This window comes from Piliocolobus tephrosceles, chromosome 9, assembly GCF_002776525.5.
Source record: "Piliocolobus tephrosceles isolate RC106 chromosome 9, ASM277652v3, whole genome shotgun sequence".
Taxonomy (NCBI): domain Eukaryota; kingdom Metazoa; phylum Chordata; class Mammalia; order Primates; family Cercopithecidae; genus Piliocolobus; species Piliocolobus tephrosceles.
In genome coordinates this window covers 15359820-15373747 of record NC_045442.1, presented here as the reverse complement: position 1 = coordinate 15373747, position 13928 = coordinate 15359820, and the positions used below count along the sequence as shown (strand labels likewise).

The window sequence follows — 13928 nt, the reverse complement described above, 5'->3', positions numbered from 1 at the left end:
GTAGCCTTTGTTGAGATGAGATGTAAAAAATAACAACATAATTTGCCTAAACAGATTACAGAAACAAAGACCAGTAAGGTTGTCACTGATGTCTATTGCTAACAGAAGATGATTCCTTCTCACAGACCCCACCTAAGTATTTAATACCTGCAAGGGCAACAGACTTTTCTGCTTGCTTTCCTGTTTAGCTGGAGACCATTCAACAGAGCTTCATAGTCTTTGTCCTGAGGCCATAAGGATCTAATGCTCACCTCCCATTCTTGTCCTGTGATCTTCTACCAGTCTCCAGAAACATCCCTTTCTTCCATTTCTACAGAACTCCTCTCCTAATGGTCCAAACACCATCCTGGGACCTCTAACTTGATGCACTTCAGAAATCTATACTCTAGGCCAGTGCCGCTTCAGTCACGGCCTGTGGGCCACGTCTGGTCTGTACACAGTGCCTACCCATGAACTATTTATTTCGGTCCATGTAAAGATAAGGAGCTCGTGCCAGAATACAAATCAGCTTCATGACTAAACACAGTTTTGCAGTGGCCAGGAGTGCTGATACACACCTTTAGTCCCAGAGCTACTAGGGATGCTGACAGAAGAGGATTGTTTGAGCCCAGGAGTTTGAGGCTGCAGTGGGCTATAATCACACCACTGCAGTTTAACCTGGGTGACAGAGCAAGACCCTGTCTCTTAAAAACAACAACAAAACAGTTTGTCTAGATGGCTTTTGCTGGGGGTGGTGGGGGACTAGAATTTCTCCATGAGGAAAGTAGTACACTGAGTTACATTCAGGCACACACTCCTTATCTCTTTGTATATCAGTGCACTTGGAGTAAGATTGCCGTATGTCATGTTACAGACACTGCCTGAAAGTTCCACTTCCAAAACTTCATAATCTAGAATTCTACTCCCTGAGAGTAGAATTCCACTCACCCTAAGTCTTTTTACCTAACGCATCTGCTTTGCCTTTACTGGAACCTCATTCCCTGGCACAGTCCTTCAGTCCTTTCTTAGATCCTCTTCTTCTTCCTAACTTGCAACCCACAATTACCATTATTAACTAAACTCTAAGCTAGTGGTTCTCAAGTGCTGAACTAGCAGTATCAACGTTACCTGGAAACTTGTTGGAAATGCAAATGCAAATTCTGTGGAAAAACTCTGGACTACGGGCCCAGCAATCCATATGATTCTGATGCATGCTAAAATATATGTCAACTGTGTCTTTTATTTTAATTAATTTATTCTTTTTTTTTGGTGACAGAGTCTCATTCTGTCACTAGGCTGGAGCGCAGTGGTGCAATCTCAGCTCACTGCAACCTCCGCCTCCTGGGTTCAAGCGATTCCCCTGCCTCAGCCTCCCAAGTAGTTGGGACTACAGGCGTATGCCACCATGCCCAGCTAATTTTTTGTATTTTAGTACAGACGGGGTTTCACCGTGCTAGCCAGGATGGTCTCAATCTCCTGACCTTATGATATGCCTGCCTTAGCCTCCCAAAGTGCTGGGATTACAGGCATGAGCCACAACAGCCAGCCATGTCCTCCTTCTCAAAACTACCCACTATCTCCTCTGGTTGTCCCTTAATCACAGTGTTCCTCAAGTTTCTGACTAGCATATTTTTCCTTACTTTTCACCCTCCCCAGTACTCTACTCTGTCCTGGAGCTTCAATTACTTTTTTGTGAGCTGGTGGCGTTCTCTAAATAATTAAATACACCTGACTTCCCCCTGTACCGATCCCTACATCTCCAGCTACTTGCTAATCATCTTCACACTGAAGACCTGCAAAGGCAAGGTCTTCAATTTCATGATGTCTGTAACAAGCCCATTACTTGCTGTCCCGCTTCTCCTCCTCCATAGTCACCCTTGATAAAATCCTCAGTTATCTTCAATGCTTCCAACCCCTTGCTCCTATCTGAACTCTATTTTGGCAAAGGTCTCTCATTTCTTCCTTCTGTGCTTCTTCAGGGGCATGCAATCCCTTATTTGGAATATTATAACAATCTCCAAACTAGTCTTCTCTTTCTGAAACAGGTATTATTACCCAGCTTAAAGCATTATTTCATATTCCCTTTGAATAACACCCCACTCCCTTCACAAAGGGGTCCCCAAATGCTTTCTCAGCCCCATCTTCAGCAATGCTATGCTTTTTAATCTCTGGCCACATTTACCATTATCTTAATGTTCCCTGTGCCTCTGATGTGCTTCTCTTGGAAAAATATTAATCATTCCTTTAGGCTCACGTCGAATGTTACCTTCCCTATCTACGTAGAGCTCCCCAGCCCTACATTCCTATGACCCCATCACCCTCCCCAAACCCCACACAAGGCTCTCCACACTGTACTGTTGCTGTACCTTGTGTCCCTTCAGCATTTAACTTGTCTGACACACTACAGCGAGTTGTGTATTCTCCCCTCGTGGGTCCTATACTCAGTGGAAGCAGGCTGTGTGTCACCAGCTTGGTGTGTCTCAGAATCCAGCCCAGTTCCTTCTACATAGAAGACATTAATTCAGTCTGTGCTACTGAGCTGATGTTCACACTGCAGTCATCCATGTTTGCATTCATTCTAAAAGGACCCCACTCAAACTGGGAACATTTATTACACAACAACTACTCTGAGAAGCTTCCAAGAGAATTCGCAACAGTAATATTGAAGTAATAATGCCCCTATGGTTAAAAAAAGGTACATGTATTGTACTCATTTATATATGCATCTATCCTGGTACTAGAATATATGTACCCTCAAGGGCATGGGGAGTATCTTCTCCATCCTGGGCTCACAGAGCTTAAAATAGTACCTGCACCTAGAGCTTTACTATTTAATTTATATTGAAAATAGTTATTTTATTTAAAAAATGTAAATACAACAGTCTCACTTTCCTGTGCAGAATATTAGGCATCGCCTCAAATGTCACTGACACATATTTGTATGTGTCAAAATGTATTTGTACAAAACATTAATATCAAACTACAAGTTTCCTTGCACTACAAATTCTTGCATAGCCTGATACCTCAACTCAGAACTTATCCAATCTCATGCAAGGAAGCAATCAACCTAGACCTGCTCCAACCTTTCATCTCAGCAACCTGCTCACTAACAGCTTCCATTCTTAAGCCTTTCCATTCCCCCAGCCATACAGAGCAGAATCTAAAGGTAATAGCATATTACAGTGGAAAGAGCACAGGACTGGAAGACAGGAGATGTGGTCAAAGCTCTGGGTAAATGACATACTTGACTCATAAGCCTCTGTTTCCTCAAAGGTAATGAAAAGACTGGCTTGAATGAGTAACCCTTCTAGAAATAAAAATTCTAGATTTCTATCACATTTTCAACTTTGTTTTTAGCCCTTTTATCTCTCTTTCTGGCAATTTATTTAAATACAAGGTAATAGCTTCTTTTAGGTCTGAAAAACTCCTGGTTCCATGTACAAACTTTGTTTCCATAAGAACATATGAATATTCCAAATACACTCAAAACACTTAGTAAAACATTCCCATCTCCTTAAAGACTGTAAGTTCATAGCAGCTCACAAAGAGCACAGCTGGCAGGGTCAGACCTAGGTTCAGACTGGCTCCTCTACTTATGAATTAAGCAACCCTGAGTGAGTTTCTAAACCTCTGTGGGTTGCAGTTATCTCACATGCAATAAAATGAGAATAAAACCACATTCTCTGCAAGATTATGATGAGTCAAAGAACATATATATAAAATACCTAGCCACATTTTTAGAATATAGTAGTCATTCAATAAATAATAAGCTGCTCCTATTATAAAACCTAAATATCAGGATACCATTATCACAAAAGAGAAGGCTTATCTCTATAAGGCTACAGACTGTATCATCCTTCTTCAAGCTCAGACTCAAGTACAAGACTCAAGCAGTCAACTTGGTCAGTAAACAGTCTCATGAACTAGAGTCTGAGTATTACGGTTTTTTGAAAAGTTTTAAGCTAGACTCAAGAGTAGCCTTTATTTGACTTATCTAGGATGTCTTCCACACTACAGGAGTGGCAGGAGGCACAGAGGAGCTATTGACAGCCTGCAGCGCCTTGGTGTGCTTCTAAGTTGCCTTTTGGTTAGAATCAAAACATAATTTACGATATATCTCAACACAAACCTGGGAATGGCAATTTGGCCACAAGTGAAAAATTCATCTAAACGAAGTATCTAACCCACAAGGCAACAACTGCCAATTAATAAAGTTTTACCATAAATGTCAAGAAGATAGGACTACAAATATCTAAGAAATGTGTGGGTACTTGGTTTAACATTGTGGGCTAACATCTATATGTGCATATGTAGAATAACTTTTCATATGTGGTTAAAGCTTTTAAAGTCAAACTATACCACAATATATTTATATGAAAATTCTGCTACTAAATATTTATTTGGTTAATATATTCAATTTTTAAAGCTTAACACAAATGAATTATCCACTGAAGTTTGCATTACTGAACCTAAATATCTAAGAAAAAATAAGGCAATCTCTTTATAAAGAAGGGCAGTGGGGGAGAGGAGAAGAGGTACTTTCATACGTAAATGTAAATCATGTATTTATTTATAACTTTGTTAACTTTACATATATATATATAATCATACCTACTTAAAATCACTTGAGTCAGCTGGGTGCGATGGCTCATGCCTGTAATCCCAGCACTTTGGGAGGCCAAGGCAGGCGGATCACGAGGTCAGGAGTTCAAGACCAGCGTGGCCAATATGGCGAATCCCCATCTCTACTAAAAATATAAAAATTAGCTGGGTGTGGTGGCGCACACCTGTAGTCCCAGCTACAGGAGGCTGAGGTAGGAGAATCACTTAAACCCACGAAGTGGAGGATGCAGTGAGCTGAGATCACACCACTGCATTCCAGCCCAGGCAACAGAGCAAGACTCTGTCTCAAAAAACAAAAAAAAAAAAAAAAAAAAAATCATATGAGTCAGGTAAATAAAAACCCCATTCAGAAAAATCTAGATTTGGGACCAAATGACTTGGGTTTAAAGTCTCATTTCACTTCTCACCTGGTTTGTTTTCTTAGGCAAAGTATGCTGAGCTTCGGTTTCTTTATCTGTATGAGAATAACACTGGTCCTATCAACCCACCCCACAGGAATCACATAGGAACCAAGAGGCAATGGTTTGTAACTGATACCAGGAGATCTTCATGGTACCACCTCAACACTCCTCATACCTCTCTCACCACACCCCTAAATCTCCCTCTCCTATACCTCCTCCCTCCACCCACCCATGGAAACCAGAGTTTTAACTGATCTATGTATTGGAGAACCATGTTAAGAGTCTGTTTGGAAAAAGCACTCTGCTTAAAAAAAAAAAAAAAAAAAAAAAAAAAGTTCGAAAAAAACTACACTATACAACAGCAGTTTCCTCTCATAAAAAAAACTTGAAAAATCCATCAAAGACATTGTACAATTACTCTAACATTTAATAAAGTACCTCTGGTTTTTCATGCCAAAAAGTATCCATTAGGTATACATAAAACTACCTCAATAATGACTGCTGACTAATCAAACTGATTCAACTAAAGAATACTTGAGACATTTATAGTGAAATTAATGAGTGAAATTTATTCTAAAGAAATTCCCACAGATTCAAAATAATTATGCTATGATTACAGAATTACTAGTAAGTCCCAGAACTGCTGCCAGAAACACAATTATAGCTGTATTTAATACAAAGAACACTTTAAAACAGCTTTGGATATTAGGAAGATTATGTTTAAAAAATACAAGCCTCTGCATTGTCTGAGAGGCAGGTGACAGCAGTGCTGTAAACAGACATTCTTGGTTGAGCAACAGTTTCAGCTTGGCAGTGTTCCAAAAAAGAAAAAAGGGGGGGGAAAAAACACTGCATGATAGACACAGATTAAGAAGTTTGTTTTGTTTTACCATTCTAGAGGGTTGAGCAAATACAAAATAAAAAGGTTCTCTCAGATATGGTAACAGATCAGCCTCTGCTCCAGAGAAATAAAATAGTGGATGGATATCTATGCTAGTTTTGTTCTAACTGCATCACAGATTTTCATGATCATCTCTAGATTTCATGAGCAGTCGCTACTATGTGCTGGATTTACATTTATTTAATTTTTATCTCAGCATCTCCAATGTGGATATTCTTTAAAGTTTATTTACTCTGTTGGATTTGCAGTAGAAACTTTAGCAGGACAGCCAAAGGAGTGCCATTTAAACCAACGATCCCAAACCAAAGAATGAGTGGGAACCTGCTGGCATGCAATTATACTGAACTACCAAGAGAATATGAAAGAATCTGGCTTCACTAAGTCCTTCCTTTCCTCTTATGCTTGGGTTTATTTGTGGAATATCAAATGCGGGAAAAATCCTAGACAGATAGAAGCCTAGCTAGCTCAGGCTCCTTGTTTAGAAAACCACTATAACTTCCTTAGCTAGATGTAATTTATGTGGACGAGTATCTACTGTTAAGATGATTATCATCATAAGGATGAATATCTAAGGTTAAGAAAACCCAAACATATAAAACAGATCAATGGGCAATTACAAAAGGACTTACAGCAGTCTCCCTTACACAGAGATCTCATTTTCAAAATAGTGTTTGGGTTATAATTTCCTTGTAGAACACAATTAATGCATAATGTGAAATAGAACATTGGTTCCTAAAATTGAGTTGTTTAATTTTGTGCAAAGAATCCTAGTAACCTGTATTAAAGCAACTCCATACAAACTCCAAATCCTAGACAATGAATAAGAGTAAGCCTGGCATCTAGCCAGTATCAAGAAGGTACAATTTATATGTAGGATAATAAAATTTTAATAAAGATAGACTGTAAAAAAAAAATCATGTCTAAGTTTCTACTTTTTAGAGTGGCTAGGAAGTTCATTTCATGGCTTTAACTTCACTAAGAAGCAATTTAGACATTTTAATGTCAATATAGTTATGAGAAAACATAACAAACATGGTAAACAAGTGAAACTCAAAGACCATCTAATTCACAAGTAAAATTTTAAAAAATATTTCCTAATAGAACCAATATTTGACCATTCCTTCCCTCAAAAGAACAATTCATCCAGCAGCTGGAACCCTATGGCAGGTCTGCCAGAGATAACACACGGACCTGGGCGCCAGCATGGTCCTCCTCCCTAATGCCTTAGAACACATTTGGTACAGTCAAGAGCATCTCCCATCACACAGCCACTGCTCGGCCCACCAGCATCACAAGAGAATGGCAATTACACTTGCAAACAGTTATCACCCCTTCTGCATTGAGCCTAGGAAACTGAGACTGCTGTCATGAAACCTGGTTTTTAGTTTCAACTGTACCAGTGATTTTTATTTGCAAGAAATTTAGCATTTCTGCACCTGCTTGAACATTTGTAAAAATGAGATTGCTCAGGAGCAATAATTAGTTGAGGCAGAAAGAGATTCTGGTTCCAATTCCCCAAAGTTCCAGGGACTGTTTTTGGATGCTAAGAAACTTTTGCAAAGTTGGAATCAAAAAATTCACAGCAAAATTCTGTTTTGACAGTTCCTTAATGTGTGCACCCTCATTGACACAGTACCATGCAATGATGGATTTAAAATCAGAGGTACTTTGGAAGAAATACAGATGGATCAGAAAATGACAAAGGTCTCTAGGTACACACAATAGTCTATAGCAATGATCCATGAAACAGGCATCTGTCTATTACACACAGGATACAATATACTTGGGCTTCAATTAGCCCCCTGTGCCTCCAGCTCTAGCACTAAGCACTTGATTTTCATGCTCCAACATTTCCCTGTGTGAATAAGTGAGTTACTCATTCACACAAGCCTCTACTAAGTATTAGTATGTCTAGAGACTGACAACTACAAATGTGCATCTAAAGGTCAGGCTCTCCTCTGAGCCCCTACCTCATTATACTAACCATCTACTCTGCTCCCGCTTTCCAATAACACTCAGGTCCCAAACTGAACTTTGGCTAGGTCCCACTCTCAATCCTTTCCCCTCCCCAAATTTCTCTTTGTAACATCACTATTCACACCACTGCTTAAGCCAAAGCTTTGAATGGTCCTCTTTCCTTCCACATGCCTCAAACCCTCCCTATCACCTCACAAGCAATCCAGAGGCAAATATCATTAATTTTACTTCTACAATATGCCTCAAATCCATCCACTTTTCTCCTTCTTCAACAGAACCATTCTGGCTCAATCCATCATCAATCTATGCCTAGAAGTCTCCTAACTGTTCTGTTCTCATCTATTTTTGCTGTCTCACAATCAGTTCACCAGGTAACAGTCATACGAATCTTTTTAACATAGGTCATGTCATTCCCTTGACTTAAAAGCCTTTATGACTGTCAACTGCATTGTGAATAAAACCCATTTCTTTACTGAGCCCTTTGAGGTCCTACACAATCTGGTCAGTGACTGCCTGCCTCTATAATCATATAGTGGGCTACCCTCCTCCTCACTGATCCCATTCCAGACAGGCTGGCCTTCCTACGATTACTGGAATGTCCCAGGACGACTCTTCTCTAGGATCTTTACCCATGCCTCTGCGCTAGCATTCTTTATATAAACAGTTTTTTCCATCCTTCAGGTCTCAGTGACATGGCACCTTCTATGAAAGGCTTTCTCTGACCATCCATGCTAAAATACAGCCCCCATTTTAATGTTTTCACAACAGCCTGTTCTTTCTCTTAGCAATTTTTTAATAATTTGTAACTATTTACTTATCTAGCACCTTTTCTGGTGCGTAGTAGGCATCTTAACTTTTTAACTGAATGAATTAATGAGAACAAGCACTTTAGGCAAGGCTAATCACAAACGTATCCTACTAGCTGGTATAAGATGCAATAACAAAGATATTACCTTCTCAACTTTTTTCCTTTTAACAGGTGGGTCAAATCTATCATTGACTCCAAAATACTGAGTAAGCTCCTTCCATTGGGTTTCATTTGAGGACGGTTCACTAAAAGAAGATAGTAAGTTTTATTTTATACAATATATACTGTCTTTACTTTTGCTGTTTTTAATTGGTTGCTACAATTATACTACAATTACTAGTTCATATATGTTTGATTACGATCAGAAACAATTAGTTCAACAATTTCTACGATGGCCTAAAATATATAACTATTTTAAATTCCACCTACCCATGAGATTCTTTTTCATTCTTCAATTTATCTGAAAAGAATTCACAAAGTGTCAATACATTTTTAAACATGCATTTAAAAAATAATGAAGTAATAAAACAATTATATTTCAGCATGTATAAACCTAAAGGAATAAAATGGAAGGACGGAAATCTGTTTTGCAGTTTTCTGTCCCATATTGTGATTAACCTAGTTAAAAAACAAACAAACTAACTTCACTAATTTCAAAACCATATTTTAAAAAAATGGTTAAACTCAGTCACAATTTAGCATTAGCACGACTAACAACCTGAATTAAAACAAAACACCTTTTCTGGAGCGTTTTCTTTTTTTCCCTCTGAATCTTGAGGTTGTGCTTTTCTGTTCAGTATGTTTTTTATGCAATTCTTGAAATTTCTATGTAAAAGAAAAAAATATTGAGAAGCAAATACACTTTCCAGAAAAACATGCATTTAAAAAATAATGAAGTAATAAAACAATTATATTTCAGCATGTAAAAAGATACCAATTTAATGATGGTAGTCAGTTCTTGAGATGCTCTATTCTCTGAGACTCACAACCTGAGTTTTGATATTCACTTGTTTTGAAATAAGTCATTTCATAATTTGAGAGTGAAGCTCATGTAGATAACAAAAAAGATAAATAAAAGATAAAATAAAGACAGAAACTCCTCATGTACCACGCTAGGCAAACAGCTAATCCTACATAGTGGTTTGGGTTTGTATTTTTTTTTTTCCTTTGTCTTTCTATGAAAAACAAAACAAAATAAAAGCAAGTATCTAAGTGGCCAATGCCTCAGAGAACAGTAAAAGCATTCTGAGTCCATCTCCCTCCCTGTTAAGTCCCAAGAACACATGCACATTCTGACCAGGGCAGAGACACAATGAGAGATGTGTACATGCACAGGCTGTAGCAAGAGCATTTCAGAGAAAACCTACATTCCACATATCTACGGGAATTCCAGAAGGACACTCTTCATAGGCATTTATATTTGACTCTGTTTCAGTTTGTGGTTCATCTGTTGAGAAATTTATGATTTCTGTTTTTCTGATGCTCTCATCCTCTTTATCTTCCTGTAAGTTAAGTCCAGAGTTCTCCAACGTAGCTTCATCTTCAGAGTTTGACTCAGCATCACTTTCATTTAGGCCAGGAGGTAGCAGCCCACTCCACATCTTTTCTTCTATGAGGAAAAAGATTAATTTACACATGTAGAATAACCATAGAAATAATTTTAAGACCATTAGAAGACATTCTAGGTGCCTAATAATTGTAACAATAGTTTGGGAACAGTCCATCTAAACTTTTTTTTTTTTTCCATCTAAGATGGTATAGAATGAACTCATCATATTAAAATAATTAAAATCTTCACTTGTGTAAGTAAAAAAAAAAGTTTAGAAATTTAAAAGCTATTTAAACAAGTTTGTTACAACACACACCTACAGGTAAAGAAAATAGAGCCTTAATTCTCTAATACATGAGTAGCTCTGTCTAAAAAACACATGAAATTCAGTAACACACTGCTCAAGAATGTTAAAAACCTAAAAACATACTTTGCAAGCAATTTAGGATTAAAATATCATATTTGAAGCTATACCAATTAGAGAATAAGACTACATGTTTCACCTATATTCAATGGACCAAGCTTCCAGAGGGTGTATTGTCTAAGGAGTAGGAAAACAACTAAAGGAAAATTTTTAAGCTATGTAAGTAGCTGTAGGAAGGTATGGTAGTAAAAAGGATATCCTACTTTTTAGTTTAATATTGTTTGCTAAAATAATATTAAATGAAATATAATCCTAACAATTTAACAAAAATGTACAGCTTTTTAAAGTAACAATACTATATTTGGGAAACTAATGATAAAGTTCAAGATAACATTTAGCATTAACTATACAGTCCATTGGTAGAGAGAACCATTAAGTTTAATAAAACGTCTTAAAATAGCAAAATTGTTATCATTTGCTAAAAGTATAATACTCAAGTACGTATTCACTATTGATCTCCATGGCACAGTCTATTTTAGCACATATATTGAGTCAAAACCAGTTCCTTCAAAAGATGCTTAAAATAAAAAAGCTGGTTGTACTGCTCATGATTTCCTATCAACCTAAAGGAATAAAATGGAAGGACGGAAATCTGTTTTGCAGTTTTCTGTCCCATATTGTGATTAACCTAGTTAAAAAACAAACAAACAAAAAAAACACCACCATTCTCTCTGAGACAAACACATCAGGGATTTTGCGATAACAGATTTATGTTATCTTTTCAAGACTTCCTTCCAGGTCCGAAGAATCAGATCTTACTTTTTGTGACTTTGGTCCAGCCTCATCAGTTGCTGGCTCTCTGAAATATCCTCACCAAATATTCTGTTGGCTTTTTATGAGGAAGGACTCTGGCATCTAATTGCTCCAACTAGAATCTTGACTCTGCCACTACTAGTAGTATGAGGAAATCATTTAACATCTCTGACCCTCGATTTCTTTATCTGTAATGCAGGGATAATTATACTGCTTATAGGGTTATTCTGAGGATTAAATGAGATAAGCCCCTCAACATAGTGTTTAGGAGGTCCTAGGGGCTCAATAAATGTTAAGTTCTCTTTGCTATTATTATTCCTATGGCCATGTATTACATTTTTATCATTTCTATTATGAGTGACTGGGTTCATAAGATAGTTTTGAAGTTTCTAATAATTGTGGTGCACTCACTTAGCAACCGATGCCATCATTTGCTTCCTTGATAGTCACAATCTGAGGTGAAATGCCTGTAACAAATATTAGTGTTTAGTTTTCTGAATGGAGCAATAAAATGAGGGCAAATTACCAGGAAGATAATGGTAACCTAAGCTCCAAGATTCCTCATTTGCACAGGTCCTTTCAAAGTACTGTACTTTCAGAATTTGCATTTCTTTTTTTAAACGAAGGGACCCAAAGTTATATGAGCTCCAGGCCCCATAAAACCCAGATCTATCCCTAAACCTGTCTGTGGATTTTTAAAGTTGGGACAGAAGTACTCTTGAGATACTCTGAGAGCACAAAAGACATCACGTAAAATACGACAATATTGAAAAATAGGTATCATGCTATTAATGAAAAAGATTTCTCCTGTTCTGAGAGCAAGGGGAAGGAAGCAGTAATAAGTTCCAGTATGATTTGGCCACCGGCACATAATATACCTTTAGGCTCATTATCATTTAAGGACTTAAAAGAGTAACAAATTCCAGGTTTGGATTTCTTAGCATCACTGGAGTCTATGTTAGAAATAACTGTTTCCCTTCCTGTCCATAAAATGTTTTACATGCCCATCTGTGTGCCAGACACTCTTCAAGACTCTGGGGACAGAAGTATATAAAACAGGCAAAAATCCCTAGCCTCATGAAATGACATCTACACACATGGCAAGTTTCTGTTCAGTTTTTGAGCCAAGTATTCCTTGACCCGGACTTCAGATGTGACTGCTCATGAAATACATATGACTCTCCAGTGGGCAGTGACACAGGTCTTCCACCAAACCACTGTTCTGGCATCTCTGCAGGGTGATAGCCTATGCTCTGGGCACCCAAACATATCTCCCTCTGGGGAACAGTCTCAGTTGCCCTGAAGAAGGCAAGATTTTTGCTGTTGTTGTTGCTAATCAGCCTTCAAGTAGTTAGGCATTTTTTATGGCTTTTTAAATTTTCTCAAAATTATATATTTTTAGCTCCTGCTGATATGGCATCTGCCTGGTATGGTAATTTCTTGAGTGTACCCAAAGGAAAAAAAAATTAAAATAGCTTGAAAAAAGTGGAATCCACCTCTAAATCTAGGCAAAATCCAAATCAGGTAGTTTGTGAACTCCACTCCTGAAAACCTTTAAAGTCATGTGCCATTTTCCCGTGACTCTCAAAAAGCCAAATACAAGGGAGACTGAGCAGTCACTGATAAACATGGATAACTGCTGCCACTCACTGTGCAGCCTGCAAAATGGAGTTGCCCGTGTAAGCAGCAGCCCAATTACAGATAAGCCAATATGGAGTGGCTGCTTAGTGACTTTTGCTTTGGACTCAAGTTTGAAAATAGCCTTTCTATTCATAGCATATAGTTGTCATTCACAAAGTTTCCAACTGGTACCATGTTAGGCCTCCTGTTATTCCTCTTTTGGCTGCTGTGGAGAATGATTATCTGTGTCTCTTACTCATGTCTTTCAGAGTATATTTCTTTATTTTAAGGCAGATAATCCCAAGTTACCCTTTAACTGTGAAAATTCACTCAGCCAGTCTCAAGAGACGTGGAATATCAGAGAAACAGAAACTTAAATCTTTTTACTATAGATTATAGCCAAGTCCATGTAACAGCCAACGTATTAATTCATAAGCTTTCGTTTTTTTTACCCTGCAACCCAAATAATTTTCAATTTAATCATTTTCGCCCCAAGGAAAATGTAAATGACTCAGAATCCTTTTTCTCTCTATGGTTTTGAATATCACCTTCTTCATTTTACACACCCTCCACCTCTAGAGTTAAGATTTATTCCATCCCATAATTATCCTCAAAGACCTTCTGTGTGTACTATGCAGAACACATCTTTAGTCCTGGGCTAACACAATTTGCCACGAACTGAAAATATTTATATATTGTCTTAGTCTGAATAACTAGGGTTTTTTTGTCTGTCTGTTTGTCCTTGAAAACCACCCATCGTCATTAGTTATCATACTTGGTCAGATAACAATGACTCAAAAACAGGGTACAGTTCAGTAGTTCCTAATCTAAGTATGAATATAGTAACAAGAGTCTCTAAGCTAATTTCAAAAAGTCCAAACTATTTTATTTTT

General features: G+C 37.7%; 1 protein-coding gene across 6 annotated transcripts in view; it reads right to left on the bottom strand.

Annotated features, from left to right (window-relative positions):
* Positions 1-13928, bottom strand: part of FAM204A (family with sequence similarity 204 member A) — a 37541-nt gene that overhangs the window by 21297 nt on the left and 2316 nt on the right. For 2 of the 6 annotated variants that reach the window (XM_023224338.1, XM_023224340.1), the window contains 5 exons: positions 11827-11882; positions 10057-10298; positions 9427-9514; positions 9119-9149; positions 8835-8934 (listed from right to left, as the gene is read on the bottom strand). In XM_023224338.1, coding sequence (XP_023080106.1) covers positions 8835-8934; positions 9119-9149; positions 9427-9514; positions 10057-10290 — 453 coding nt within the window. In that variant the 5' untranslated portion in view covers positions 10291-10298; positions 11827-11882. The remainder of the gene's footprint in view (positions 1-8834; positions 8935-9118; positions 9150-9426; positions 9515-10056; positions 10299-11826; positions 11883-13928) is intronic. The other 4 variants (XM_023224336.1, XM_023224337.1, XM_023224339.1 and 1 more) reach the window with 2 other exon arrangements.